The 27,828-nt window shown below is 57.6% G+C and overlaps 1 protein-coding gene and 1 long non-coding RNA gene across 4 annotated transcripts in view; one reads left to right on the top strand and one right to left on the bottom strand.

Annotated features, from left to right (window-relative positions):
- LOC142829270 (uncharacterized) overlaps window positions 1-1,093 on the bottom strand; it is a 38,290-nt gene extending 37,197 nt beyond the window's left edge. For both annotated transcript variants that reach the window (XR_012903710.2, XR_016349717.1), the window contains exon 1: window positions 793-1,093. This is a non-coding gene — a long non-coding RNA (uncharacterized LOC142829270). The remainder of the gene's footprint in view (window positions 1-792) is intronic.
- LOC142829269 (carnosine synthase 1-like) lies at window positions 506-25,100 on the top strand. 2 transcript variants are annotated; one of them, XM_075928523.2, is made up of 10 exons: window positions 506-839; window positions 6,571-6,589; window positions 7,247-7,499; window positions 8,260-8,349; window positions 12,373-12,860; window positions 13,204-13,402; window positions 14,034-14,119; window positions 15,774-16,005; window positions 18,253-18,524; window positions 21,206-25,100. In XM_075928523.2, exons 1-10 carry the CDS (start codon window positions 721-723, stop codon window positions 22,439-22,441), a joined length of 2,994 nt encoding a protein of 997 aa, XP_075784638.2. In that variant the 5' UTR covers window positions 506-720; the 3' UTR covers window positions 22,442-25,100. The 2 variants fall into 2 exon arrangements, with proteins under 2 accessions (XP_075784638.2, XP_075784639.2); XM_075928524.2 differs by having other exon boundaries at window positions 722-843.
- The last annotated feature ends 2,728 nt before the right edge of the window (window positions 25,101-27,828 follow it).

Genomic DNA, 27,828 nt, shown 5'->3' with positions numbered 1-27,828 from the left:
GCTGGCAGCTGCATGCAGTGCCCAGCGCCTGGAGGCTCCTGGTGCTAGCAGGGGACAGAGGAGCTTAGGACAAGTCTGGTTGTTTTCAGCTGGGGGGAGGGGGATTTTGCACAGAAGAAGGTGAAAGACACAGCAAGCCCCTCAACTCTTCTTCCCTGGGGATCACACTCCCAGCAGTCCCCAGACGTGCAGAATCCATGTCCCTCACCCACGTGCTGCCCAGGACTCCTGCCTCCCTTTTGCACTCGTTCCCAGGGACTCACATGCTGCCCCCTTGCACACTCCTTTCCAGGGACTCACCCTCTCTACTTCCTTGCACACTCATTTCCAGGGACTCACCCTCTGCCCCCTTGCACACTCATTTCGAGAGACTCACCCTCTGCCCCCTTGCACACTCATTTCGAGGGACTCACACTGCCCCCTTGCACACTCATTCCCAGGAACACACACTGCCCACTTGCACATTCGTTCCCAGGGACTCACACACTGCCCCCTTGCACACTCATTCCCAGGAACACACACTGCCCCCTTGCACACTCATTCCCAGGAACACACACTGCCCCCTTGCACACGTGTTCCCAGGAACTCACACTTTGTCCCTTGCACGCGCGGTTCCCTGCCGGCCCCGCACCCCCAGGCTCACAGCCCCCGCTCCCTGGCACTAGCAGCCGCGGCCCTGGACACTGGTTCCCCAGCCCGGCCGGGCGCGGCGCACTGGGCATGCCCCGGCTGGGTTTCTATATAAAGCCGCCTGCCTTAATCCCGGGACATTCCCGGCCGCCTCTTTCTTACCCGGCGCCTGCCAGAAGCTACCGAGCGGGACCCGCTGCTGCACCGGGGAAGGTCTGAGCCTCCGGCCGGGCCCGCTTTGTCCGCGGATGGCGAGGCGGGGGCGCTGGGCGGGGGGTTGCGGAGGGGATGGGGGGCGCTGGGATGCGGGGGCGGGGGCGTTGGCTGGAGGTTCAGGGGAGCCGCTGGGGGCGTAGGCGGCTCGTGGTAGCTCTCGGGGGCCGCCCCGCCCCGCTGACCCCCTCCCACAGGCACCAGTCGCCTGGCTGGAGGGGTTGGGGGCTGGGGGCTGCCGGGAGGGGAGTGTCGAGGGTCCCTACACGGGGTGGGAGCTGCGGGGGCCGCTGGGAGGGGGCTGGGTGAGGGCCGGGGGGACGCGGGGTCCGGGGGGGGGGGGACGCGGGGTGGGGAGCTACTGGGGGGTCGGGGCTGTGCGGAGCCGGGAGATGCTGCGTTGGGTTTCCACACTTTCCACAACCCGCCGCGCTGCGCCCCTGGCCAGGCTGTGGGGAGGCCTGCTGGGGGCCGCAGTCTCAGGCAGAATCCATGCTATGTCTCCCCCCCTCCCTCCAGCGCAGCCTGACGCGCAGGGGGGAGACGATGCGGGGGGGGAGAGGGGTGATGGGGAGGGGGGGAGGCTGTTCCCGGGAGGCGGAGGGGAACACTTCCCCCCCCCCCCCAACATGGCCAGGACGCAGCTGGGGGGGCTGTGGGAAGTGCCCCTGGACACCGATCACTCTGGAGGCGAAGGCCCATAACTGCACTGGGGTCCCTGGTGTGATCCCCAGCTGGAACTGGAATGGGGGGGGGTGGCTGGCAGAGAGAGCATGTGAGCTCTGCCCAGGAAGAGGCCATTGCAGTGGCAGGATAGGTGAGTAAACCCGCTCTGCACACCTGCGTGTCGGCTCTGGGGTCACCGAGTCCCCCCGCGTTGCCCTTGGGCTGCTAAGTGTAAATGCCCCTCTGGTCCCCAGGGCCTCGCTGGACTGAAGAGTGACCAGGGATTGGCTTCATGAGGGAGTCACTCGGAGAGGCTGGAAGGCAGATGGGCCGTGGGTGGGAAACAAATCAACAGAGCTACCAGCACAGCCCCTTGTCTTGAGCCAGCGTTCCCCAGATGCTGCCAGCTGTGTCCCAGAGTCCCACAGAAGTGCCAGCACTGAGCTGTGTCTTCTCAGATAGCACCCCATGAAATGAGTGGGACGGGTCATGTCTGCCAGGCTGGTTACGCTGGGGGCGGTTCACACTGCTTAGGGCGGTGGTCTCAGGCTCTCTGCAGACTCAGGGAGGCACAGCTGTACTGGTCACGCTGTGTTCCCTGTAAGCCGAGCACTTGGATGGCCACCCAGGAGAGATTCAGGTGCCACCCAGCTGATTAGCAGAGTGCCCACAGCTGGCAGCATGTGTTTCCATTGGTGGTGCACATCTACATGTGTCTCAGTGCACAGAACAACGTTTATTCTTCACACAAATGGAAAAAATTAAAGGGAACATTGCTCACACTGGGGAGGTGGGTTGCAGCTCCCAGTTCTTCCATCTGAGTCTCTGTGTAGACTCAGGTAGTTGATGATGTGACTCTTTGGGTCACATTTTAGAGCCTTTCTCCTCACCCTACCAGCAGGAGACTTATCTTCTCAATGAATTTTGGGACACTGTGGAACCATCCCACGTTCCTGGTTGATTCTCTGTGCCACCATAGAGTGAGTTCCTGTCTGTGAGAAATACTGCTTTATTTTATGATCCCTAAGCAATCTCCCGTCTGGTGGAGTTGAGGAAATTATTATCGCCCGTTAGGATTATGGAATCAGCCATTTCTCCCTAGCCCTTGGCATCAAGGTTTATGCTAATAACTGAGTCTGTTTTGAAGTCAAGGTTGTAATTTCCAAAGCTGACTAATACCTCTTAAATATCCATCTCCTAAGGAAAATATCCATGGAGTCCTGCAAATCCATGGATATCTGCTTTATATCTGTGGGTATCCGCATCTGTGGATGTCAGTGTGAATATTGGTGCAGATGCAGATGCAATCTTTGTATCTGTGCAGGGCTCTAACTATTAAAAGTTATGGAACCAAGCCTGGCCTTTGAGCAAGGCGGTTGCCTTGGGCCCCCAACATTCAGGGCCCCATGCTGCCCAGATCCCAGTCTTGCTCACCCAACCGCTTACTCGCTGGCCTGGCTGGGGGCCGTGCGGCTCAGCCAAACACAGCATGCTGCCTTGGGCCCCACAAACTCTTTGGCCAGGCCTGTATGAAACTTATTCCTGGCTTGAGTGTGAATATCTCAAACTCCAGTCTACACTGGGTTCTCTTTAAAGTGAAGTGTTGGTGCCATTTTGACACCTCTCCTCTTCTACACACTCACACCCCCGCCTCCTCCTTCCCACCTCCCAGTGTAAATTTTCTTTACAGAACAAACAGCGCTCTTCTAGGTCAACGTATGCGTTGTGTGATGGGAGCATGTATGTGCTCTAGGGATGTAAAATCCCTTTTAATTGGTTAACTGGTTAAACATAATGTTTACTGTATATGGTTAACTGATTAAAGAGGGACAGGTGGGGGGGTGTTCCAGCCAAGCTGGGGCATGCGTAGGCCAGGCCCACCATGGACAGGGGATGCTCCATCCGGGCTGGTATGCCTTCCACCAGCGTTGGGCACTGGGGGGCTGAAGCAGCCCCCTGCCAGTGGCAATCAGGGTGGTGCTCCAGCCCCCACTGGTTAACTGGAACCGGACAACATCACCTGGTAAGGTGATGCTTATGGTTAACTGGTTAGACGTTCACATCCCCAGTGTGCTCCAGCTGAGATCAGGGCCCTGTCACACCAAGTGCTGCAGACACAGACTCACACCAAGGCTAGGGCCCGTTGCCACAACAGGCACTGCCCAGACACACAGTGAGACAGTCCCTGCCCTGAAGTGTTTACTATCAAAATGGCCAAAGGCTCATTATTGCTCTGTTGTGGGAAACTGAGGCAGGGCTATGTAAGGGGCTTGCCCAGGGTCATACAGGGAGGCTGCGTGGCAGAACTCAGCATTGGAGCCAGGTGTCCTGCATCCGAACCCCTTCAGCGCAAGCCCCTCCTGCCCCGCTGGAATAATGGGAACTCCAGTTCCGCCAGTGCTGTGAGCTGGACCCCAGCCCATCTGCTCCCTCGTGTGGAGACGCTGGGGGGGATTGTAAACAGGGGAAAGGGAGCTCGCTGCATGTCATTGTCCCAGCACTGGGGGATGGGTGAGGGGGGCTTGCTCACTTGCGCCCCGGCAGTGACCCCAGGTGGCCAGGGGTTGGTTTGTTTGTAACATGTGGGGCTGGAGTCACAGTTGCTACAAGCAGGCACAGACTCAAGTGGAGTGATGCTGGTTTTGATTACAGCCGGGGACATGGTGGCTGGCTCCATTGACTCCCATGGACTGATGTGGGCTGGCACCAGACCATCACTGGCTCACGGGGTAGGGCAGACATCAATGCTGCCCGGGACTCTGATACTAGCGCCAGAGGCACCTTCCTGCAGAGCCCCATGCGGGACCCAAGTGTCACCCAGTCAGGCCCCCCTCCCGCAGGGGGTGGCATCGGCAGAGGGGCAGACAACAACCAGCTGATGGGAATTCTCCAGCTTAGCAGCCCCTGTCCAGTGCCCATCCTGCCTGCACAGACACTGTGTGGAGGTGCCACGGCCCTGCCTTTTACTCTGATGGAAGCCAGGCGGGGTGGAGCCAGTGCGTGCTGCTTCCCGTGGCCTGAGGGCAATCCTGGCTCATGGGGCACTTTGCCTGAAGCTCGCCACACAGCCCTGGCCTCTCAGCCCCAGGGGATGGGGAGGGGAACGCAGGGCTTGGCTAGGGACGCACAGCCTTTGCTGCGCTGGCTGACTGGCTGCATGGGCCCTATAGTGACGATCTCTCTCCCCAGACCTCTCCTGTCCAGTCCCACCAGGGAGGGGCTGCCCCCAGCCTGTCCCTGGGGACGAACTGTCTCTGCCCCTCATTTAATTTCACTTAATCCAGTTTTTCATCCCTGTGCCCAATGATTGTTTTTGGGGGCTGGGAGCCAGGGAATGAGACAGATGGAGGGCGGGAGGGAAGGGCGCCCAGTAAGGAGATTCCCACTCTCCCCTGCCAGAGCTGCACATCCCTGTTAATCCCACAGGGGAGGGGGGCAGAGAAGAGAGGGGGTCACCTCGTGTATGCCTATCCCTGTGCCCCTCTGGGAAGCTCAGGCCTAACCCCCTCTGAGTTCTGCTATGAGCATGGCAAGGGTCTCTCACTAGGTGCTGTGATGCAGCCATCTCTGGGGTGGAGCCTGGCTTTGTGTATATAGGGAATTCCTCACCCCATGTCAAGATGCTGCTGCTTCTGGGGTGGGGTCTGGAGTGGATTAACCCCTCGCCGTGCGGCTGCATGCCTGTGCGGGAGAGGCAGTGGGAAGACGTCTGAGGAGGCAGAATGGAATTGCCTAGGACACCTCAACTCCTGTCCAAATGGGACCCTTGACGCCAAAGGACAGGGCTGCCGTGTCTGTCCAACAGGCGGCATCTTGTGGCACAGCGCCTCCTAGTGCTGCCCTGGGGTGTGGCGGGTAGCACTGACCGCGAGGGGAGAGCGCCCCCTACTGGGCTCCCCACCTCGCTCTCTGGAGCACAGCACTCCACAGTGTCCCAGCTCCAGCCCAAAGTCCCTGGGCATGGTGCCTGGCAGGTGAAGGGCAGGGACTGGCTGAGAAGAGCCCCCCACAACTGGCCCAGGAGCAGCCCACCTGACCCTCCCCAGTGGGGGCGGAGGAGAGTGGGGAGACGTTTGCCTGGCATCGCTCTGCTGGGCACGGCAGCTGCCGGGGAACAGACCAGGCAGGAGGGAGCTGCTGGTGGCCATGGCTCAGGACTCCTGGGTTCTGTGCCCAGCTCAGGGAATGAGGAATGTGCCAGAGATGCAGCCTCTTGCTCTCAAGGCTCCTTCACCCTGTTCCAAGGATAGAGGTCAAAGCCCCACCACAGCCCTGCCCCCTAGGGATGATCCTGCTTCACCAGTTGGGTGTGACACCAGCCTCAGACTCCTGGGTTCTTGGGATGCTGGGGTTGGGGGAGCTCTGGTTCCTCAGCTGCATCCCGGGGAGAGTTCAGAGCCAGTGGGGCGGGGAGGGGCCCTGCAGCCCCTGCTGAGCCAGCAGGAGGGGGTTGGGGATTAGCTTAATCGGCCTCTGCCTGAGGCGCTGGGGATGTCCCAGCTCAGTGGCTGTGAGGAGCAGCTGGGACATGGGCCCAGACAGGAAAGCAGCCCCCTGGCCAAAATGCCCCATCACTGACCCTCAGAACAGGGGCAACGTACCCAAAATGCCATGGGGCAGTGTTCCCTGTAAGCTGTATGCTTGTGCGGTTTCTTGGGAAAGATTCAAATGCTGCCTGGCTGATTAGCAGAGCACCCACAGCTAGGGGTTTGTTTATGCTGGTGGTGCACATCCGCACATGCCTCAGCGCACACAATAAAATTTATTCTGCACATGGATGAAAATGAGAGGGAGCATTGCTGGCGGGGAGGGTCACAGCTCTGCCAATGCCTCTCTTCCCTGATCCATGGCACAGCTATCCCAGTCCTGGAATTCAGCAGTGGGTGCCGGGGGCTGATGCTAGATCTGCCCCAGCTGAGTGGGTGAGTTGCAGTGAACGCTGGGGGAGCGGTGAACAGCGCATGCAGCTGGCGCCTGCTGGCAATGGGTGACAGGCTGTACCTCCTTGTCCATGGAAACATGAGACTGGTCCCAATCTCTCTCTCTCTCTTTCTTTTGCAGCCTCTTTGCTGGCAAGATGGTGAGTTTGTCCCACTCGTCTCCCCCAGCCAGCCCCCCTGCCCTGCCCCACGTCACCAGCCACCACCTCTGGGCCCTCTAGTACTGACTGGGATCCAGTAACCTTAGCACCAGGAGCAACATCAGTCTTCTGGCCCTAGGGCTGCCAGGGCACTGCTGTGGGGAAGCTCACAGCACCGGAGCCCCAGCTGTGCAGGGCCAGGGGGCTGTTGCACAACAGTTCTGGCAAGGCCTTGCATTGGGTGTGTGGTGGAGAAGAAGGGGCGTGGGGGGTGCCAGCGTGAGGCAAAAATCTCTCTCCCCCCCCCCCCATACCTTCACTTCTGTTCCTACCCTCCCAGCTCACTGACCCTGGCGGATTGCTCTATTTACAGCCTTGCTCCTCAAGCTGCTTAGCTCGGGCTCCACGTGACCCGCCCCCTTTGGGGAGGAGAAGAGATGCTTTGTTTGAAAACCAGCTCCTGCCCTGGCCTCTGCTGCCCCCAGGCAGCTGGCACATGCCTCACCCTGTGGGGATTTACCCCCAGCCAGATCCATAGTGCCCCCAAGTTGGATCCACTTCTTGGGCACCAGCGCTTACCCTCCCAGCACTGCCCCCAGGGAGAGCCGTGCCCTGAAGCACCAGGGCTCGCCCTCCCAGCCCCCATCTCCGTTGCAGCTGTCTCTGGATCAGATCAATGTGGATCAACCCCTGACCCTGAAGGAGCTGGACTGGGCTGAGCAGGGTTCCCTGCTGTCACTCAACCTTCCACGCCCCTCCTGGCGCCAGGATGTGTCTCTGAACTGCAAGTGCTCGCCGGAGGACACCCAGGTGCACGCCTGGACCACCTACTACTACGACCTGCTGCAATGCACCCTGCAGCAGGAGGGGCTGCCAGAGACAGTCGACCGCACCAAGGAGCCCCGAACAGGTGCATGCCAGCTCTCCCAGGGGTGTCACCATTCCTGGGTGGGGTCCACAGGGCTGGGGGCAGAGCCCTCTCCTGTGGCCCCAACCCGGGGGATCTGGGAGCACAGCGCCCCTAGTGCTGGGCTGGGAGGTGGGGCGTGTCTAGGTGAGGAGAGCAGTAGCATAGCGCCCCCTAGTGCTGGGCTGGGAGGTGTGGCATGGCTAGGTGAGGCGAGCAGCAGCATAGCGCCCCCTAGTGCTGGACTGGGAGGTGGGGCGTGTCTAGGTGAGGCGAGCAGCAGCATAGCGCCCCCTAGTGCTGGGCTGGGAGGTGGGGCATGGCTAGGTGAGGCGAGCAGCAGCATAGCGCCCCCTAGTGCTGGACTGGGAGGTGGGGCGTGTCTAGGTGAGGAGAGCAGCAGCATAGCGCCCCCTAGTGCTGGACTGGGAGGTGGGGCGTGTCTAGGTGAGGAGAGCAGCAGCATAGCGCCCCCTAGTGCTGGACTGGGAGGTGGGGCGTGTCTAGGTGAGGAGAGCAGCAGCATAGCGCCCCCTAGTGCTGGACTGGGAGGTGGGGCATAGCTAGGTGAGGAGAGCAGAAGCATAGCGCCCCCTAGTGCTGGGCTTGTAGACTGGGCACAGCTGAGCTATGGAGGACAGGTGCATGACATCCCTTAGCACCAGGCTGGGAGATGGGGCTGGGTTATGGAGGGCAATCACATGGCACCCCTTAGCGCCAGGGTAGAGCGGCAGGACGCTAATTCCTCCCCTGTCTCTCTTAGGGTTCAGCTCAGTGGACGTGACCATCTGCATCTTGGGATCCCCGACCTCATATCTATCTGTGCTGCTGGAGGGCAGCTCTCAGTGCCCAGGTGAGGGCCACGGCCTGTATCCCTGCAGTGCCCATGGGCTGCAAGTTTCTCCTGCCCAGGAATGGCTGGGAATTCGGTGCCACTTGCCCTGAATGCCTGGGCTGACGGGCTCAGTTGGGGTCACCCTGGGACAGCTGAGGGGACTGTAATAAAATGTAGAATGTTAGTGTTACCTCAGACACCCCACCCCCCAAAGGGACGGGACCTTACTAGGCCATCTAGCCCAGGCCCCGACACTCAAGGCAGGACTAAGACATAATTAGACTATCACTGACAGCTGTTTGTCTAAACTGTGCCTAAAAACCGCCAGTGATGGAGATTCCAGGCTCTCCCTCGGCAATTTATTCCAGTGCTTAGCCACCCTGACAATTAGACAGTTTTCCTAATGTCCAACCTAAACTGCCGTTAGTGTGATTTAAGGCTATCGTGTCTTGCTCTATCCAAGAACAATTTTTCACCCTCTTCCTTGCAGCAGCCTTTTATGTACTTGAATTCAGCATATGTTTTAGCATTCCACCCTGGCCACCATCCTCTGATCGTTAAGCCAGCCTGCCAAGCCCTAGTCTTCACTGGGAGCAGAGTTAAGGTTTGGCAGCAGCAGAGCAGTGACTAAATGCAAGCGTTTATTAATTGACTTTCTGACGTGTTTCTTAAGTCTTCCAATTCCTCACTCCAACTGGAAGAAAAAAAAATGACTTATGGTGTTCTAACAACACCCGTTCAAGTGGCTCTATACCATCCACATTCTGGGTTAACAACATTTTTAATCTAGGAATTTCCTTCCTTTTTTTGGTTTACAAAAAGGAAACATAAGTCTCTTCATTAGAGCTGTGTGACTAACAAATGTTTCTGTTCGCTGTTGGCTCTGGAAAAACACATTCAAGGAACCAAAATGTAAAAAAAAATGAGTTTGGGGCCCAGTGAAACACTTACATATATTACACTTTTTGATTCTGCACGTAAACCAATATGGACAAGTACGCACACACACAGAGTAAGGTACAAAAATCAGTTTAGAAAAAAGTCACGTGCAGAGTGTTTGAGAGGGGAGGAGTTTTAGGGAAATCCATGCAGGAGAGGTATGCAAAAACATCAGGCAGGAAATTTGCTGCTGAGGAGCATCTTGGCTTTGTTAGATGCTTGGCCCCTTAACTGCAATTCGTCAGGGATTTGCCTTTTGCTGGCCCTATGGAAATGCAGCCAAATTTGGTCAGGTTGTCAGCCTTTGAAAAATTGGACTGTGCACGGACTCAGGAAGGATTTGGGCAGCTACATGCTCTGAGGGCTCTGCCCTCGCTGAGCGCCCCGTCCCCTCTGCTCTGAGAGGAGGCCAAGTGCCAGCTCCACAGAGTGATGGACATACTCCAGCCTGGGACTGCAGGGGCTGAGCAGGACTTCCCCACTCATGGCTGATCCTGGCTGCGGTGGTGCCAGGCACCGGCGCTGAGAGCAGGGGCACTCGGTCTCCTGTGCTCTCAATGACCTGCCTCCCTACCCCCGGGCCCAAGCAGAGAGGGGAGGAGGCCTGAGGAACCAGAGGGTGTCTAGGATCAGAGGGGCTGGAGGGTATGTAGGCCAGAGGAGGGTGGATAAGACAAAGAGCAGTGGGGGAGGGATATGGAGAGGGTTGGATAAAGGTAGACGGGGAGGGACAGGGTGGCTGGATGGGGGAGAAGGTGCTGTGGGAGGTAGATAAGGGAAGGGGGAGGGGAGGAACAGGTGTGGGGAGGAGCAGAGTGTGGGGGGGACAAGGGGAGGGAAAGGGGCTAGTATGTATTTGGTGGTATGGGGAAAGGGAGGAGCTGGGATGTGTGGGGGGAGGGCTTGATATATGGGAAGTGGGTGGGGGAGAGGCTGGTATGTATGTGATGGGGACAGGTCAGACAGAGGGAGGGGGAGGTGTTGGTATGTGGGGGGAGGTGAGGGGAAGGAGCTGGTATGGGGGGATGGGAAAGGGCTGGTATGTGAGGGAGGGGCTGGTATGTGGGGGAAGATGAAACAGCATATAGGGGTGTGGATAGGAGCAGTAGGGGAGCAGGACCCAAGCTGAGAATTATTGTCATGCCCCTGCCCAGCTCCGGGGCTGCCCGGCCTCTCCTCTCAGCCATAACTTTGTCCTAGCAAGGTCCTTGGGCTGAAGGACTCCGGCCTGGGCCAGTGGAGGGCTGCCAGCAGTTGTTCCACATTCCTGGCACGCGGCTGCCCCGTCTCCCTTGCAGGGGTGCTGGGAACTGGAGCCGAGCGGCTCAGGTTTCTCTTCAGCCCTGGGATGACTCCTGCCTTTGTTAAAGCCGCTTACCCTTGGCAGCGAGCTCCCTGGTGGGAGCTCTGCGGGGAAATGCAATTAGCAGCTCAGCCCCCATCGTCCCTCTTGGTGATAAGGAGAGACCCAGCATCCTCAGTCTCGCTGCTTGACACACTCCAGGGTCCCTCTCCTGGCCCAGCGGTGCAGCTACCTCTGGGGTGTGGCAGCTGATGAGCAGGAAGGAAAGCCTGGAGTGCAAGGCAGGGAGTTTGGCTCCTCTGCTGGGCGCTGGCCCAGTCGGCGGGTAGGAGCTCCGCAAGTGGGTACAGATCTCTGTCTGTGTCTCTTATGGAAGGTGGCGCCACCACCAGGAGCACAGCACCCCCTAAGGGCGGGACTAGTTCCAAACACAAGCACACTCCTTGCAGCATGGCGCCCCTATTTTGCATTGGGGCATAGGGGTCAGCAGTGAGTGCAAGGGCAGAGCGCCCCCTACTGATTCCCCCACTCTGCTCTCTGCAGCACAGTTCCCTGTCCTGTCCTGCTGGGGCATGGGGCAGCGGTAAGGGCATGGGGAGAGCGCCCCCTACTGAGCTCCCAAATACAAAACAGGCCGGCACCTTCCTGCCTTGTGAGGTGTGGGGAGAGGAAAACCCAGGACAGCAGGGATGGAGAACTTTTTATGGGCCTGCTGACCCACAGAAAAATCACTTGGGGGTTGCACAAAAGTGAGAAACAAAAAACCCCCCAAACAAAACCCCCTCACTGACATGGCCCCTGACTGAAAAGCAGAAAGACACTCCCCACATTCCCCTCACACATCAGAGCTGGGAGAGGGGGGGCTGGGCGAGTAGATTTTGTAGGCACCCCCTAGGATCTGGGGTGCAGCAAAAAATGAGGGGTTCAGTGTGTGGGAGGAACTGCCAGGAAGTGGGTGTGGGCGGAAGTGACGGTGCAGGAGCGTGTTGGGGGATTGGTGTGTCCAGGAGGGTGGTAGGGTACAGGAGTGGAGTGGGATGGAGGAAGTGTTGCCTCTAAGATTTTCCAACCATGAACGGTGTGAGTTTTGGCTTGCGCACCAATATTGAGGTCATGTGCACTGGTTTGGATACGTGCCACCGTGGCACCCAATTTATCAACACACACACCTTCCTAGCCACCGGAGCAGAACTCCTTCCCCCCACCCTGTCATGCAGCAAGTCCCATTCCCACCCTCAGCTGCCAAACCAGGCCCCGGCTTCCTCTGTCACGTAGCAGCCAGACCAGGCCTCCCCACCAGCCACGTGGCTGCGGCAGGTCCCAGTGGCTCCCCCTCACATGCTGTCTCAGCCGGCCCCACCCGCCGGAGCAGCCGTGCGAGTGCTGCTGTGCAGCTCTCCAGAGGAGGTGGGCAGGGGAAGAATTTTTTGTGCGTGGCTGCACAGGTGCACACCTTAGCGGGAACTCTGGGGGGGTCGGGGCAGGAAGTAGGGGGCTGGTGCTCCAGCCCTGCGGAGGAGGTCCACCGGGGTGGGGGAACAAAGGGCTTAAGCACCAGCCCGTGCTCCCCAATGCTGGGGGGGGGGGCATCCCCTAGCCTCAGGGGCTGGATCCAGGTGAGTTGGGGGATGGATCTGGCCCCTGGGACGTAAGTTCCCCACCCCTGCGTAAAGGAAGGTCAATTCATAGCTGTATAAATTGCAGCTCCCTGCCTTTCCGCTGGCGATGTAATGGAACAGGCTGTCTTCCTCTCTGCTCCCCCATCCTTCACCATCACCCCCTTTCCCATCTCCCCCCAGGGAACATGCTGCTCTGCCTGTCGCCCAGCTGGCTGGCCAAGGTGCCCTCAGAGCAGCACCCCGGCGAGTCCTCCCTGCTGGTGTCCAAGGCCGTCTCCTTCGAGCTGGGCGGGCGCACCTACCTGGACGAGTTCTCGCCCCCGCGCCGCGTCACCTACTTCCTGGGCTCCTTCGGGCTGTGCAAGGAGCACAGGCAGTCGGTGGGGGAGCTGGCTCGCGACCTGGACTGCCCCACGGGGGGCTCGGGGGAGCTGGCCCGCCTGCTGGAGGACAAGCTGCTGACGCGCCAGTTGCTGGACCAGCGGGCCCGGGTGGGGGTGCCGCCCACGCTGGCCTTCACCTTCAAGCGGCCGCGCCCGCTGCGGGACGTGACCGACGAGCGCTCTGTCCGCATGGTGGAGCTCAGCGGCAAGGAGGGCCAAGAGAACCTCATCCAGGAGGAGATCGAGGGCTTCCTACAGGGCCGTGCCATGGAGCCCTACAGCCGGGTGAGCCTGCAGGGGAGAAGGGGGGGCCAGGGCCCTGCAGCCAGGTGAACCAGCTGGAGTGGAGCGTAGATCCAGCAATGGGAGTGGACCCCCGAGAAGTAGGTGAGCCTGTGGTGGGGAGGGGGGGCCCACATCCAGCAGCGGGAATTAAAAGGGGTCCTACATCAGAGGAAGGGGCCCCTCTCGAAGGGAAGATCCATGGGGAAAGGATTTTGCTTCATGGGGAAAGGAGAAATCCTATGGGTAGGGATCGGGATGGGAGGGGTCCCCCGGGGCAGGGAGGCTCTATTGTGGGGCTGGGTATGGTTGGCCCCACTGAACGGTGCACTGTCACCCCCTGCAGGTAGTGGTGAAGCCTTCGGGCTGGCGCTGGAGCGGGGCCCACGCCGTGACCTTCCACCCCAAGACGGAGGAGGCTGCTGTGCTGCAGGCCATGCTGGTGCTGCTGGAGACCCTGGAAGAGGAGGAGAGTGCCCTGCTGGAGGCCTTCATCCCCACCGCCCGGCTCACCCAACTCGAGTACCCTGGCAGCTCCTCCCCAAGTAAGGGAGTCCCCTGGCTGGAGAGGCTCTTGCCTCGTCACCTGCCCCAGCAGCTGCCACGAGGCACGGCGCTCCCCCCCGCCCTGGCCTGGCCTTTGGAGATGGCGCCGTGTCGAGATCTGGAGGGAAAAATCAGGATGCAGCTGGTGTTAGCCTGGGACATGGGGAAGGAAGGGGGGCTGCCATATTGGAATCCCCACAATCCCCTGGGCTGGCTGCCACTGCCCTATTGCGCCGGGGGGCACAAGCTGTCGTACTGAAATCCCAGAGTCCCCTGGGGCCGTGGGGGACAGCTGCCGTGTGTTCAGGGAGTGGTGGCCCTACCAGAATCCCTCAGGACAGAGGGCACCACTCTGTGCAGCTGATTTGCATGAATCCCGATGCCATTTCTTTCTCTGCCCCCCCTTGCTGCTGCTTTCCATCTCTTTCTGCTTCCCGTCTCTGCTCTGCTGCGTTCCTCCACCCCTCATTTGTGACTCATCTCTCCCTTCCATGCCTTCCCTTTGTTTTCTCCACCTCGTCTCTTTTTATCCTCCCCTTTTTATCCTCCACGTCGCGCTCTCTCTGTCCCGTTTCCCTCTCTTTCCTTTCCGGTCCTTCTGACCCTTCCTCCCCACCTCGCCCCTCCCAGGCAGCACATCTCCGAGGCCTGACCTGGCGATCCGGATCTGCACTGTCGTCTGCAGATCCTGGGGTGACCAGCCTCTGCTGAGCAAGGTAACGGGGCACCCGTGAATACGTGCCCCTCAGCCCGCCCTGCCAATGCAGCTGGCTGGGCCCCAAGCCCCATTGTAATCAAGGTGGTCTCCTGGGGATAGGGTAGTATTGCTAATGGTGCTTGCATACCTAGAATTTTGTAGGATGCGCCAACTGCGGGCCTGCTGACGGGGGTGGGGGAGCAGGGGGAACAAATGGGGCAGTTGCCCCAGGACCTGGCAATTCAAAGGGTCCTGGGGCTCCCAACTGCTACTGTGGTGACTGGAGCCCGGGACCTTTAAATCACCACCTGAAGGCTCTAAGGGCCGGGGGTGGGGGCTCGCCCTGGCTCCACCCCTTACACTTGAGGCCACGCCCCTTGCAAACATGTGGCACTGCCCCCCTCTTTGCCCAGGGGCCTGTGGAGGCTGTTGGCAGCCTGGCCAACTGAACCATGGCAGCACCTTCAATGGAGAATGTAGGAAGTGCACAGCTCTCAGATGGTGTCTAGACTACAGGGTTTTGTCGACAAAAGTGGAGGGACAAAATTATACCTACGTCTACACTACCGCCGAATTTTGTCAACAGCGGTAAACCTCATTCTACGAGGAATAACGCCTTTTGTCAGCAGAGTTCTGTCGACAGACGGCGTTATTGCAGCTACACTGTCCTTTATGTCTACACTCTCATGTCGACAAAGTGGCTTGCTTTGTTGACAGAACTGGATGTAGTCTAGATGCTCTTTGTCAACAGTATCTGTCAACAAAGCCTCTGCCAACAAAAGCCTGTAGTCTAGATGTACCCTCACAGTCGTCGTGTGCAGTCAGCACGCACCTCACTTCACGTGCCCTTGCTTTACGTGTGTGTCACCTTAGTAATGCTCGTTAAGAAAAAAACTAGGCAGACGGAAACCAGCAGAATCGTAGGCAAGAGTAAATAAAATGTCTTCTGGGCTGCATGTAGAACCCCATGGGCCGCATGCTTTGCCCACCACTGCTCTACCGGGTGCCAGCTCTGGCCAAGCAGGGTGCAACTGGCTGGCTGAGGAGGGCCAGGAATGCGATGTGAGACTTTTCTTCTCAAGGGGGCACCATCTCCAGTCGGGTTCAAGGGTGCAGGGAGTGTCTGGCTCAGGGAGGCAGTGAGTGGGGCATGGGGGTCTTTCCTCTCTAGGGGGTGCTGGCTCCAATCTGACCCAGATGGGCGACTGGCTGGCTCAGGGCAATGGGTAGTTAGAGCGAACTTTACATTGGTTTTTGTACCACATTAGTCATGGATGTCAAATGAATGATGAGCAAAAATGTCATCATGGAAAAACCTCATCACCATTGTTACCTGTGACCTTTGAACCCAGGCCAGGTGGAGGTCAAAGGTCATAAAATCACCTTTGCCCTTCTGTCTGCAATGTGTGCCGCTGACCTTAGGCTGGGGTTATTTTTTGTCTCACGTTTTCCCTCTGTCCACCTTTGCATATGGTACGTTCCATTTCTTGAGCGGGAGGTAAGAACCTCAGCCAATCAGGGCTCGTGGAACAGTGTAGCAAGGGAAGGACTGATTGGCTAGCATGCAGCTTGCTCGCTAGATGACCTCATAGGCAGTTCCAAGTGCATGTGGTGGCAGGGGTGTATGTGGAGGTGGGGGGTTTTCATGGTGCCTGCTTTTCTCCCTCCCCCAGGTGGTTTGCAGTGTGGGGCGGGCTGATAAGCCCCTGAAGCACCAGGCCACGGTGCCCCAGAGTCTGGAGAGCAGCCTGCGGCAGCAGGGAATGACAGATAAGGCCCAACTTGCGGCCATCCATGCCCAGGTCAAGCATAAGGCTGAGGCCGCTATGACGGCCTTCCTGGAGATGGAGGCGGGGCTGTCAGTGGAACAGCGGGGAGGCCGCCAGGCCCAGACTGACATGATTGGTGAGCTGCCCTGTCAATCATTGCCATTAACTATTTAGGGGAAGTCACAGATTCACAGGGAGAATTCGGAGCAGGGGCTCCTCCTGTTCATCCTCTGGGAGGGATGGGGCAGAGCTGGCTGTGTTGCCTCAGCCCCATAGAGACCCCTTGCTACAGGCGAACGGAGCCCTCTGCTGGCCCAGCATAAAGGACCTGGCCCTAGCTTTTTGGCCACGTGGTCTGGTAAAGGATCAGGGTGCTGCTGCCCTTGGTAGAGACAGGGAAGGACGGCACCTTCACAGGGAGGGCTTCCCTGGCCAGCTGGGCTCCTCAGAAAGACCTGTAGCTACTAGGGTTGTCAGATGGTTTCCCAAAAAATACCGAACACACATGCTAAAAATTTGAAGAGCAAAAATAAAATTAAAAAAAAACCTCACCCACCGTAACTATGCTTAACAGTGAATGGAGACTTTATAATAAAACAATCAACTGCTGCCCCGCCTCCCCAGCCACTCCCTCCGCCCCCACCAGGCTTCCGTCGGGCGCCCAGCCAGAAGAGCAGAAAATACAGGGTATTGCACATGTCCGGTATTTTCTGCATTTTTTTTACTGGACAGAGGGCACAAAAAAAGAACACCGGACACCTGGCAACCCTAATAGCTACACAGGCATGCCCAGAGCCCAGTATCCCATTGCTGACAGTAACCGCCCACCTTATTATGAACTAGTTGGGCAAGGAGCCCCCTACTTGGTAGTTCTGGAATAAATCACCCATGTGAATCTTTTTAAGGTGTTAGACAGGGAAAAGTCTAACATAATTTGGAATAATTTCTTCAGCTGGGTGAATGTCCAGGCCTCTTTCAAAAGCTCCTGCTAAGCTTTTGGATTCACTGAGATCTTGGGGCAGTGAGTTCCACAGAGCAACTGAGAATAAGTATTTCCTTGTATCAGTTATGGATTTGCCAATTTTCAGGTTCACTGACCTGTTCCTGTATTATGAGAGACTACGTCTACACTATATGAGTTTTGCCAGAAGAGGCAATGTAAATGAAGAATGGATTAGCATTTTCTTGTGCTTCATTTGCATACTCTCTTCCGATCCGCTTTTGCGCAAAACCAAGCAGTGTGGACTTTTCCTTTTTGCGCAAACCCCCCTTTTTTGAGGATGGATATACAAGCAGTGGATATATAAGCAGTGGATATGATATACCTTGACTTTAGTAAAGCTTTTGATTAAAGAATACCATGGTATTCTTTAACTTGCTGATAAGAAGTATGGATTGGATGAATGGATTAGATGATAGATGGAAAGCTGGCTGGATCGTCGGCTCGATGGGTAGTGATCAACAGCCTGATGTCTAGTTGGCAATTGGTATCAAGTGGAATGTCCCTGGGTTGGTCCTGGGGCTAGTTTTGTTCAACATCTCCATTAATGACCTGGATGATGGGTTGGTTTGCACCCTCAGCAAGTTCGTGGATGACACTAAACTGTGGCACGAGGTAGATATGTTGGAGGGTAGGGATAAGGTCCAGAGTGATATAGACAAGGTGGAGGATTGGGTCAAAAGATTTATGATGAGGTTCAACAAGGACAAGTGCAGAGTCCTGCCCTTAGGCTGGAAGAATCCCAAGCATTGTTACAGGCTGGGGAGTGACTGGCTTAGCAGCAGTTGTGCAGAAAAAGACCTGGGGACAATAGTGGACGAGCAGCTGGATATGACCATGTGCCCTTGTTGCCAAGAAGGGTAATGAAGACCATTAGTAAGAACGTTGCCAGCAGGTTGAGGGAAGTGACTATTCCCCTTTATTCGGCACTGGTGAGGCCACAACTGAAGTGTTTCATCCAGTTTAAGACCCCCCACATCAGAAAGGATGTGGACAAATTGGAATGGCTTGTCAAGGGAGGTGGTGGAATCTCCGTTGTTAGAGGTTTTTAAGTCCTGGCTTGACAAAGCCCTGGCTGGGATGATTGAGTTGGGGTTGGTCCTGCTTTGAGCGGGGGGTGGACTAGATGACCTTCTGCGGTCTCTTCTATCCCTACGTTTTTAATATTCTATGAAGTTCTGTGGCCTCTCCTCTACTGGTGGTCAGACTAGATGATCACAGGGATCCCTTTTGACCTTGGAATCCATAAATTTGCTTGATCTAACTCCTCCTACAATTCCCATGGTCAGGGTCTCTGAATTTGTGTCTTGCTGTCTAGTTGGACCTGGCTGCTATTGTGTGCCCATCCTGGCCATTCCCTGGATTTGGCTATTCCTATTGCAGGCGTGGATTTCCTCCTGACTTCATCAGAGCAGATGCTGCAGCTGGTGGCCCTGGAGATGAATTCTCAGCTGTGCCTGGAGACCTGCGCTCTCTTAGAGTCCATGGGCCAGGCAGTCGGGATGCCGGCAGGCGAGTCCTCGCGCCCCCTGGTGGAGACGATGTTGCGACGTGCGCAGTGCCACATCATGGAGGGGAAGCATGTGTTGGTGATCGGGGCCGGAGGAGTCAGCAAAAAGTTCGTCTGGGAGGCTGCCAGGGCCTACGGGCTAAAAGTAAGATGCAGAAACTGGGCCCTGTGCTGCCCAGCGCAGCCCCCGCCCCCTGCCATGGAGCAAGGCTAAAGGAGATGGCTCTCCATAGCAATGTGTCTGAGCCACCAAGGCATGGCCTGCACTGGGAAAGACAAAGCCAACTGAGGAGAGTGGGAATTCATCCGCACACACTTTCCAGCCGCTGTGGGTGTCCTCTCAGCCTCCTCCCCCGACATCCTAGCTAGCTCCCAGCATCCCAACCACAGAATTGCTTCCCCCTGCATCTCAGGCAGCCCCTTGTGACATACCAGCCATGGGGATGTCTCCTGACTACCTGCCCCCACATTCCAAGCACAAAGGGGCTGGCCCTGCATCCCAGTTGAAAAGAAACTGCACCCAACCTCTGCGATGGGGCTGTCCAAGCACAGCCCAGGGGGAGGGGAAAATTCTTATATAATAATAGAGATTGCCTATCTCCTAGAGCTGGAAGGGACCTTGAGTTGAGTCCAGTCCCCTGCCTTCACAGCAGGACCAAGTACCATCCCTGACAAATTTTTTGCTCCAAATCCCTAAATGGCCTCTGCAAGGATTGAACTTACAACCCTAGATTTAGCAGGCCAATGCTCAAACCACTGAGCTATCCCACCCCCCAGGGTAAGGAAGTCCTTCTCCTATGGTGAACCAGGGATTATCTGTGCTGACCCCTTGGCAGGGTAGGTGCTGGGGCTCTGACAGTGGTGCAATATGGAGAGTAATTGGGGGCAGGCTCTGTGGGGTGCTGAACTGGAAAGGACATCAGCCAGAGTATTAACCATGGTTACTTTTATGCAGGTGGCTGCTCCAGCTCTATTTCTTAGGGCTACAGTTCAGACCCTCATTGCTGAGGGGGTGGAAATGCATCATGGGGCACAATGGGGAGCCCTATAACATCTCTGGATGAGAAAATCACCTTTACTCTGACCCCTGGCTGTCCATCCACCATCGGATCCATTATCAGCCTCGCCTGCAGCTCCAGGGTCACTGGGCCATGTATGCCTTTCAGAGGCACAAACCCCTCTCAGTTTCAAATCAATGGAACCGTTCATGCAGCCTGCAGCTCTCGCTGTCACTTCCTTTGAGACCATACCCCCCATTGCTCTGCTTGGAGGCAGTCTGGGCACAGGGAAGGGTGGAACTGAGTGTTAGCCAGGGAAAGAGTACTAGGGCAGGGGCTGGGGGAGAGGAGATAAATGCTTGATCCCAGACAGAAAAAAATTAGGTTCCAGCCCAAATACTGAACTGATGCAAGTACAGTCGGATGGTTGCTGCAGTCGGTGTAATGGAACAGTCTGTATCCCACAGCCCAGCACCAAGCCACTGTGGGAGCCAGGGGCAAGTAGCTTGGCCCATCCTCAGTCCTAGTGGCAGGAGAAGGAGGGGGGAGGTGGGAAATTCTGCCCACAGCCTGGAATGGTAGGACATTCCTACAAAAGTGATCAGCAGTGAAATAGTTAATAGCGTTGCTGTCTTTGGGCCCAGAGTGGACCCTTCGTGCAAGGGTAATTAAATGTCCACACCGATATCATTAGGATCCAGAGTCAACACGCTCAAGCCTTGATGTTGACAGCTCCTGAAGTTGATGATCTCCTGAGGCCAGCGCAGAGCTGACTCGGCCCACTCCCCAAAAGCCCAGGCACACTGGCTGCGAGGAAGGCACAGCCCCGCATCCCTGCACTGATGCTGCGTGTGGTTTGCTAGGCTGCAGGCACTCCCGTGTACTATCCCAACCCATCTACTGTCTTTGACGGCAGCCCCAAGCTGCTTCTGGGGGGTTTGACCCCCTGTGCCAGGGTGGTGCCCAGCAGCCAGGTTGAGCACCCTTCTGTCTCAGTGCTGGCCCCTTCCCAAAGCCCCTCATACAACTAGAGGCAGACATGAACAGGGGCTTTCTCATGCTTCCCCCTCCCCCCGGGGCCTGGATGGAACGTCCCATCTCCTCTTGCCTTGGGATCCAGGAATACCCCATGAGGGGGGCACGAGTCCATCTTCTTGCCACAATGCCTATGACCACACAATCTTCTCCCCCCCCCCCCCGCTTCCATGGGGCCTGGGCGCAGGAGGACCATTCCCAGTGTACTCCATCCCTCCTGGGCATGAGTAGACCATTCCATCTTCTCACCTCACCCCATGACACAAGGGGACCATTCCCCATTCTCCATCCCCCACCCTTCCTGGGTGTCAATTGACTGTTCCATTTTCTCACCACTGAACTGGGCCTGGGCATTAGTGGATCGTCCCATTTCCTGCCTTCTACCATAGGAGGCATGGCTGTAAGTCAGTGGACCATTCTGTTTCTGCCCCCCCCCCCCCCACTCTACACATGGCACGGGTGTGAGTGAACTATTCCATCTCCTTCCCTGGACACGTGACACACCATCACCTCCCCAGGCCCTTCGGGGGCAGGGGCACACACGGACCCATCCCTCTTTAGACATGTGTGGATCCTTCCTCCTTCTCCCCCATTCCTGAGTTCTGGACACAGTTCGTTTGCATCCTGCTATAGGCTGTGGCTCCATCCTCAAGGACGATCCCATATTTGCAGCTCCTGGAGGGGGGCGTGGAGCCCTTCCTGCCCCAGGCCTTAATAACCCATGTTTGGTCTCTCTCTCCTCTCTACATCTTTTCCCCTATCCCTTCTCTGTGTCCCCCTCCCTCTGCTCCAGATCCACCTAGTGGAGTCGGACCCCAACCACTTTGCCTCGCAGCTGGTGCAGACTTTCATCCACTACGACACCAAGGACCACAAGCGGGACGAGGAGCATGCCCAGAGGCTGGTGGCGCTGGTGCGGGAGCGGGGCCTGCACCTGGACGGCTGCCTCTCCTATTGGGACGACTGCATGGTGCTGACTGCCCTGGTATGTGAGCAGCTGGGCCTGCGCTGTAGCCCGGTGGCCGCCATGCGGGTGGCCAAGCAGAAGAGCCGCACCCACCAACACCTGCTGCGCCGACGCAAGGAAGTCCCACCTGGCTGGGCCTCAGCGGCGCTCTATGCCGTGCCCTGCTGCCACCTGGAGAGCCACGCGGACGTGGAGCGGGCCGCCCGCCACCTCTCCTTCCCCGGGGTCATGAAGCTGGAGTACGGGGCGGGCGCCGTGGGGGTGAAGCTGGTGGAGGACGTGCAGCAGTGTCACCTGCACTTCGAGAAGATCTCCCAGGACTTGCGGGAGGACACCGATCACCCGGGCATTGGGCTGGGCTGGGGCAACGCCATGCTGCTGATGGAGTACATCTCTGGCACAGAGCACGACGTGGACATTGTGATCTATGACGGGCGCATGCTGGCCGCCTTCGTCTCCGACAACGGGCCCACCTGCGTGCCCCGCTTCACCGAGACGGCGGCCAGCATGCCCACCTGCCTGGCACCCGACCGCGAGGCCCAGCTCGTGCGCGCTGCCTACCAGTGCTGCCTGGGCTGCGGCCTCACCGACGGCGTCTTCAACGTGGAGCTCAAGCTGACGGCGGCCGGGCCCAAGCTCATCGAGATCAACCCCCGCATGGGCGGCTTCTACCTGCGCGACTGGATCCAGGCGATCTACGGGGTGGACATCATGCTCGCCTCGGTCATGGTGGCCTGCGGGGTGGCCCCACGGCTGCCTGCCCGGACCCAGCCCCACACCCACCTGGTGGGCGTCATGTGTGTGGTGTCACAGCATCTGCAGGCCCTCAAGTCCACCGCCAGCGTGGAGACGCTGCAGGCGCTGCACGAGTGCGGCGTCATCCGCCTCAACCTGCTGGAGGACAAGCTCGTCGCCCGGGAGTACGAAGAGCCCTTCTGCAATGTGGCCTGCGCTAGTGCCAGCCGCCAGGAGGCCTGCCTGAAGGTGCTGGGTGTCTGCCAAGTGCTGGGCATCGACTCGCCCCACTACCCCGTCTCCCACTTCCTCTCCCACTTCAAATAGCACCCAGGGAGCCCCCCGGGGAGGGGGCCACCCCCGCTGCCTCTGTCCTGTTCCCCCAACTTCCCCTCGGGCCTGCTGGGCTCAGATCCGGCCCCCTGCCTCCCCTTTCTGGGTGTGACCCCATCAGCTGGGGCACTGACCTTTGCATTATGTGGCTCCTCTGTATCCCAGTGGCTTTGGGGGCTTTTCCAGCGCTTGCCCCTTTCCCCCCAAAAGGGAGCTCGGTGCCCCCCGGTGTCATTCTCTAGTAGGATCCATGCCTGTGTATGTGTGACGTGGGATTTCATCAGCATGAGGTGAGTCCTACTCCGTTTGGGGCTCCTCAAGCTCCCCCCCCCCCCCGTTTCAGTTCCCTCCCGTAGCTGCCTCGTTCCCTGCCTGGGATCTGTTCCATTTGTCTCCCGGCCTTGCAGCAGACCTCCCCGACTCCTGCCCCAGCAAGGTGTCCCCCCGCCCCCACCCATTGGCTCCTTCAATCAAGCCAAGCATCCCCAGCAACTGCATGAACTCAGCTCGGGAGCCTGTTCAGCCATGGAGGGAGTGGGCAGAGTGGAAGGATTGAGGATCTGGGCCTTCCACTGTCCACATGCTCTGTGCTCCCTGCCTTGCGCTCTCCCCTCCCTCCCTCCCCCTCCCCCCCCCCCCCGCATGCTCCGCAGCTGCCCTGCCTTACCAAGGCACTGTTTGCTACCCCCTCCCTCCCTGCTCACCCGTAACCCTACAGAAACAAACGACTCTCCGCAATCCCTCTGGCGCTTACCAGCAACCCAACTGCCATACCGCCTGCCCATGTGCTTGTCAGCAATCCTACCCTAACAAAAGCTCAGCATGCAACCCCCCTGCTTTGTCAGCAACCCACCCGGTTACAAACCACCGCATGCAACCCCGCCCATGCTCAGCAGCTCTACAATAACCAACAACTGTGGGCAAAGTCCTAGCCCTGACCGTGTAATAACACACCCGATGCAAACTCCTCCTCAGGAAACCTACTAACCCCCTGCATCCGACACTGATTTGCAGCCCCAGTGTTTGAACTGCTGCAGAGTGAAGGGAGTCCTAGCCATGCTAATGAGCAATAACAGGGCTCCAAAGCAGCCCTATGCTAATGAACCAGCAGACCTGGCCCCAGAGAAGGATAAAGACCATATACTAACAAGCCTGACCCCCCAGGAGCTTGGAAGGATGCTGATGCACAACCCCAGTGCCTCTGAGTGATCCTGCAACAACAAACCAGCATGGAGCTCCAGTGCCTGGGAGTGATCCTACAATAATTAACCGTTGGGCTAATTAGCCCTTAGCACTCCTAAGTGACCCTCTAATAATCAAGCCAGTGCCCTAAGAGACTCCACAATAACAACAAGCCAGTGCACATAGTCCTAGTGTCCCAGAGTGATCCTACAGTAACAAACCAGAAAGCACAGCTGAAATGACCCTGTAATAAGTAAATCAATCTGCAGCGCCATGAGAGACCCTACAATAATATACCAGTGTGCATAGCGCTAGTGTCCCCGAGTAATCCTACAATACCAGAGAGATCTTTCCATAATAACACACCAGTGTGTGCAGCCCCTGTCACCCACTATTAACAAACTAGCAAAAGTAGAAGGAAGTGAGACTCAGAGGTAAAGGATGGTGGGTCAAGTTCTCTTCCTCTTTAAGGGCTCATGGATTCCTTCTGCTTCCTCCCTGACTGATGTCATTGCTGTCACAGCAAGAGATTGTGAGGTCACTGAGGTGATGACATCATCAGTGAGAGAAGGAGCATCTGGAAAGTTGGTGTTTTAAAGGGGCAGAGGCCCTGAACCAGGGAGGAAGGTAGGAGACACGAAGTGACATCACCATGGCGCCTGTATCCATGGCACCCCATGTCAGGGTACCCAAGGATGGGGGCATAAGCAAGCCCGTCCCCCTGTCAACATGGGCTGGAGTGCCTCATGACACTCCCCACCTATGTGTCTTTCTGCCGCCTCTGTAACTGGCAGCAGACAGAGAAAGTAGTCCCACCCCAATAAAATGCCATGTGCAAATATGTGGGTCCCTGAGGCATTATTGGCACCCTGAGCCACAACAGGGTTGGAAGAAGATTCAGCAGCCAAAGAAGAATGGGACGCAGAGCGAGCCAGTAGCTGCAGAGAAATGAGAAGAAATCGCCAGCTGCCTCCCTGTGCTCTTCCTGCAACTCCTGCACCATGGGAGCCACGGTACAGTTCCTCTGGGGCTACCTGGGCCCCAGCTCCCTCTGTCCCAGAGCCTCCTCTTCCTGGGCCTCAACCAGAGGAGCCGCAGCAAAGAAGAGGATTGCCAGCCTCCTCCAGGCCAGCGCTGCCATGGGGGTCACCTGCTTGGCCTTCTGTAGGGCCCTGAATTTCCAGCAGCTTCTGGGGTTGGACAGAGCCTATAGTGCCCTTCCACCTCCTGGGCCGCCCCTCTGTCTCAGCACTCCTCTCAGAGCCCACTCCAAAATCGGGGGCAGCCTGGGATGCCCCAGCTCCAGTGCCATTCTGGACAACGAGCAGGTCACCTGATGCCTTAGGCTCCTTCGCCAGGCCCCTTCTCTACCCTCAGGCTTTCCCGGCTCCCTTTGCAGAGGCTAAGACCTTGGCACAGGAGGCACAAACAGCATTTGGGGCCAGTGGAGCATTCAGCCTGTCCAGACCCCTCCCCCCCGGCCCCAAGCTGTTACTCAGAGGGGACTAAGGGAGGACTTCGGGGTTCTGACTCAACTGCCTAATGCACTGGGGTTCTGCCCCAGCTGGGAGTGAAGCTGTTGCTGCCCCAGCTCAGACTGATGGGCCCCTGCAGCTCAATATCCTGGCTCTGATGGGGGCAGGGTGGGAGGACAGTGCAAAGTCTTGCAGTGGAGAACTGGGCTAGTCTCAACTCCCAAGCACTGGCCTTGGATGGGGAGCTACTGCTAGCTCTGGTGTCCTTCTCCCCAGTGCCTGCATGGCACCTAATCCCCACATCTCTGTGCGGCCCAGGCCAGCAAGCAGCTCTGCCCACGTACTTTTGGCCTTCACCAATCACAGGCAGAGAGGCCAGACCATGCCAGTTCCATCTCCATATCCAGGCATTGCCAGGTTCCCCTGGGCATGGGGTCTGCAATGCCATCAGTTCAACTCCGGGGAGCGCCCGCAAGCAGGATGGAAGTGGAGGTGCGAGTGTGCAGGGTGGGGGGTGGGGAATCCCAACCTGACCTAATCCCGTCCTGCATGATTGCTGCTCTGGGGGTCCCCCCAGCCTGGACCCCTCCTGCATTAGTGTCCTGCCCCGGTGAGTGTTAAGGGCAGGCTGCCTCGACCACATTTGAAGGGGAAGCTCTTAGGCAGCTGTCTCCCCAGCCCTGACCAGCGGGTGGGGAAGGATGTATGGGAGCCTGTTGCTTTGAGAACGCCCTTCACAAGCCAGCAGGGCCATGACAGGAGCAGGGGACCACCCAGCCACCCTGTCCCCTGCTTCCCTCAAAGGGGCAAGCAGGGTAGATCTGGCCCCTTGGGAGAGGAGGCTGTGCAGCCAGAGCCTAGTACAGTCTCGCCTTTCTGCAGTGATCAGCCCAGGTCAAAGCAAGTTTTTGTGGGCCTATGACAGAGCGTGCTGGTGACACTGCTGATAACAGGACCCAGGCTTGGGAGCTGCGGAACAGAGGCTCCCTAGTCCTGGTGGGGGAGAGGCAGGTGTGGCTGAGATTTGGCTGTGAATTGTAGATTGCTCCTTCCCATCTCAGCTCAGATCCCCCCCCCCCCCACCTTCTGCTGCTGAAGCATGGTGCTAGTGGGCACTGCACTGCAGGGAGGGCTGACCCCGATGCTCCCGTGTGGCACTGCAATGCAGGGAGCAGGGTGGGGGCGCCGTAGGGGGTGTTCTCCCCAGCAGCATGTGCTGACCCCGATGCTCCCGTGTGGCACTGCAGGCAGGGAGGGGCGGCACGGTGCTCCAGAGAGAGGGAGGGGGCTCAACACCGGATGTTCTTCCCTACTAGTCAGTGCTCAGGCTAGTTCCCACCCTAACATGCCCTGCTCTTTCCCAGCCACAAATCCTCTAAAGGTCAACAGTGCTACTGTGGTATTTCTGCCCTTTCTGACATCAGTGACCTTGTAGCCCTGGCACCAGCATAGCCCTCTTGCCAGGGGCAGCAAACCTCTGGGACCTTGCAGCTCATCTTCCCAGCTGAAGAAAATGGGTGCTGGATTGTGGACAGAGTCTAAGGTAACGTTCTTTATTCGCATATGAGAGTTCTGCATCGGCTCACAGCAACCTGCTTCCATGTGGCTCAGCCCAACAACCCCTGGTTCCCAAGGACCAACTCCGCCTCCAGAAGGCACGCTAGTCCAAGCCCAAGGCAGACAGGAAACTTTCCCACTGCCAAGCCAGCTCCCTCATCCCTAGGCTCACTGCCTACCAGAGCATCACAGAACCTGGAACGACCTACCAACCAGAATGTCTTCCCAAGAGTCAAAACTTGCTCGCATGCTGAATGGTGCCACCTGGTGGCATCGGCTGGAGAGCAAGGCCAGGTCCGAGTCAGTGTCATAACGCAGAGCTGTGAGTGATATGAGCATGCTGGTAATTCTAATCTCCCCATGGCCCACAAGGGAAGGGGATGAGTAGGGGTAACCACAGACTGAGGCCAGAATGGGCCATCTTGCTTAACACCCCTGCCCCAAAACAGTCTCTAGATCATGTATAAGCTGGTTTACAACATACCTTTTAGATAGATTGCGAGTCTTTTAAAAGGGGGCAAATCCACCAGCTTCTCTAGAAAACATCCCTCCTGTGCCAGGGGAAGGGTTAAAGAGAAGAGTACATTCCCACTGCCTCCACAGGCAGCTGGACCCTCTGCTCTGAACGGTTCTGTTCAGTGGATTCCTGCAGACACCAGTTTTTCTTGCCAGCAGCCCCACAGTATCATGTGGCTGGCTCTCCCGTGCCCTTGCCAGGCTGAGATCCAGTTACAGGCTCTCAGCAGGGAGAGGCAGGAGGAGATAGGTCAGATTAAAGATCAGGGATAGGAAGAAGCCAGCGAGGAAGGGTGCCAGAGGAGGGACAGAGAACAGCACAGAACAAACTGAGCTCTGATCATTCTCCGTGAAATTCTTGGCCAACAAATGGCTAACGGTGCCCTGGGATTAGCAATGCATTCTGGAGCCAGGAAGAGGGACGGGAGATTTCTTGGGCGCTGTGGTCTCCCTGGGAAAATGTGTTATTTTATGAATACTGTACGTTCACCTGCTCGCTCAGCTGCATGTTACTTGCTGTGGTCACAGAGATGGTTCATTCCAAGGGAAGCAAATGCACATCATTACCCTGGCGAATAGCCAGGAATGTGGCTGCCTTGCAGAGCACGTGCCACCCAGATGCATCTCTAGCCAGCTCCTTAAGATGGTCTG

The sequence above is a fragment of the Pelodiscus sinensis genome, chromosome 5 (assembly GCF_052426305.1).
Source record: "Pelodiscus sinensis isolate ZL-2025 chromosome 5, ASM5242630v1, whole genome shotgun sequence".
NCBI classification, from domain to species: Eukaryota; Metazoa; Chordata; order Testudines; family Trionychidae; genus Pelodiscus; species Pelodiscus sinensis.
The sequence above is the reverse complement of the archived record's forward strand: the minus strand, read 5'-3'. Positions and strand labels throughout refer to the sequence as shown.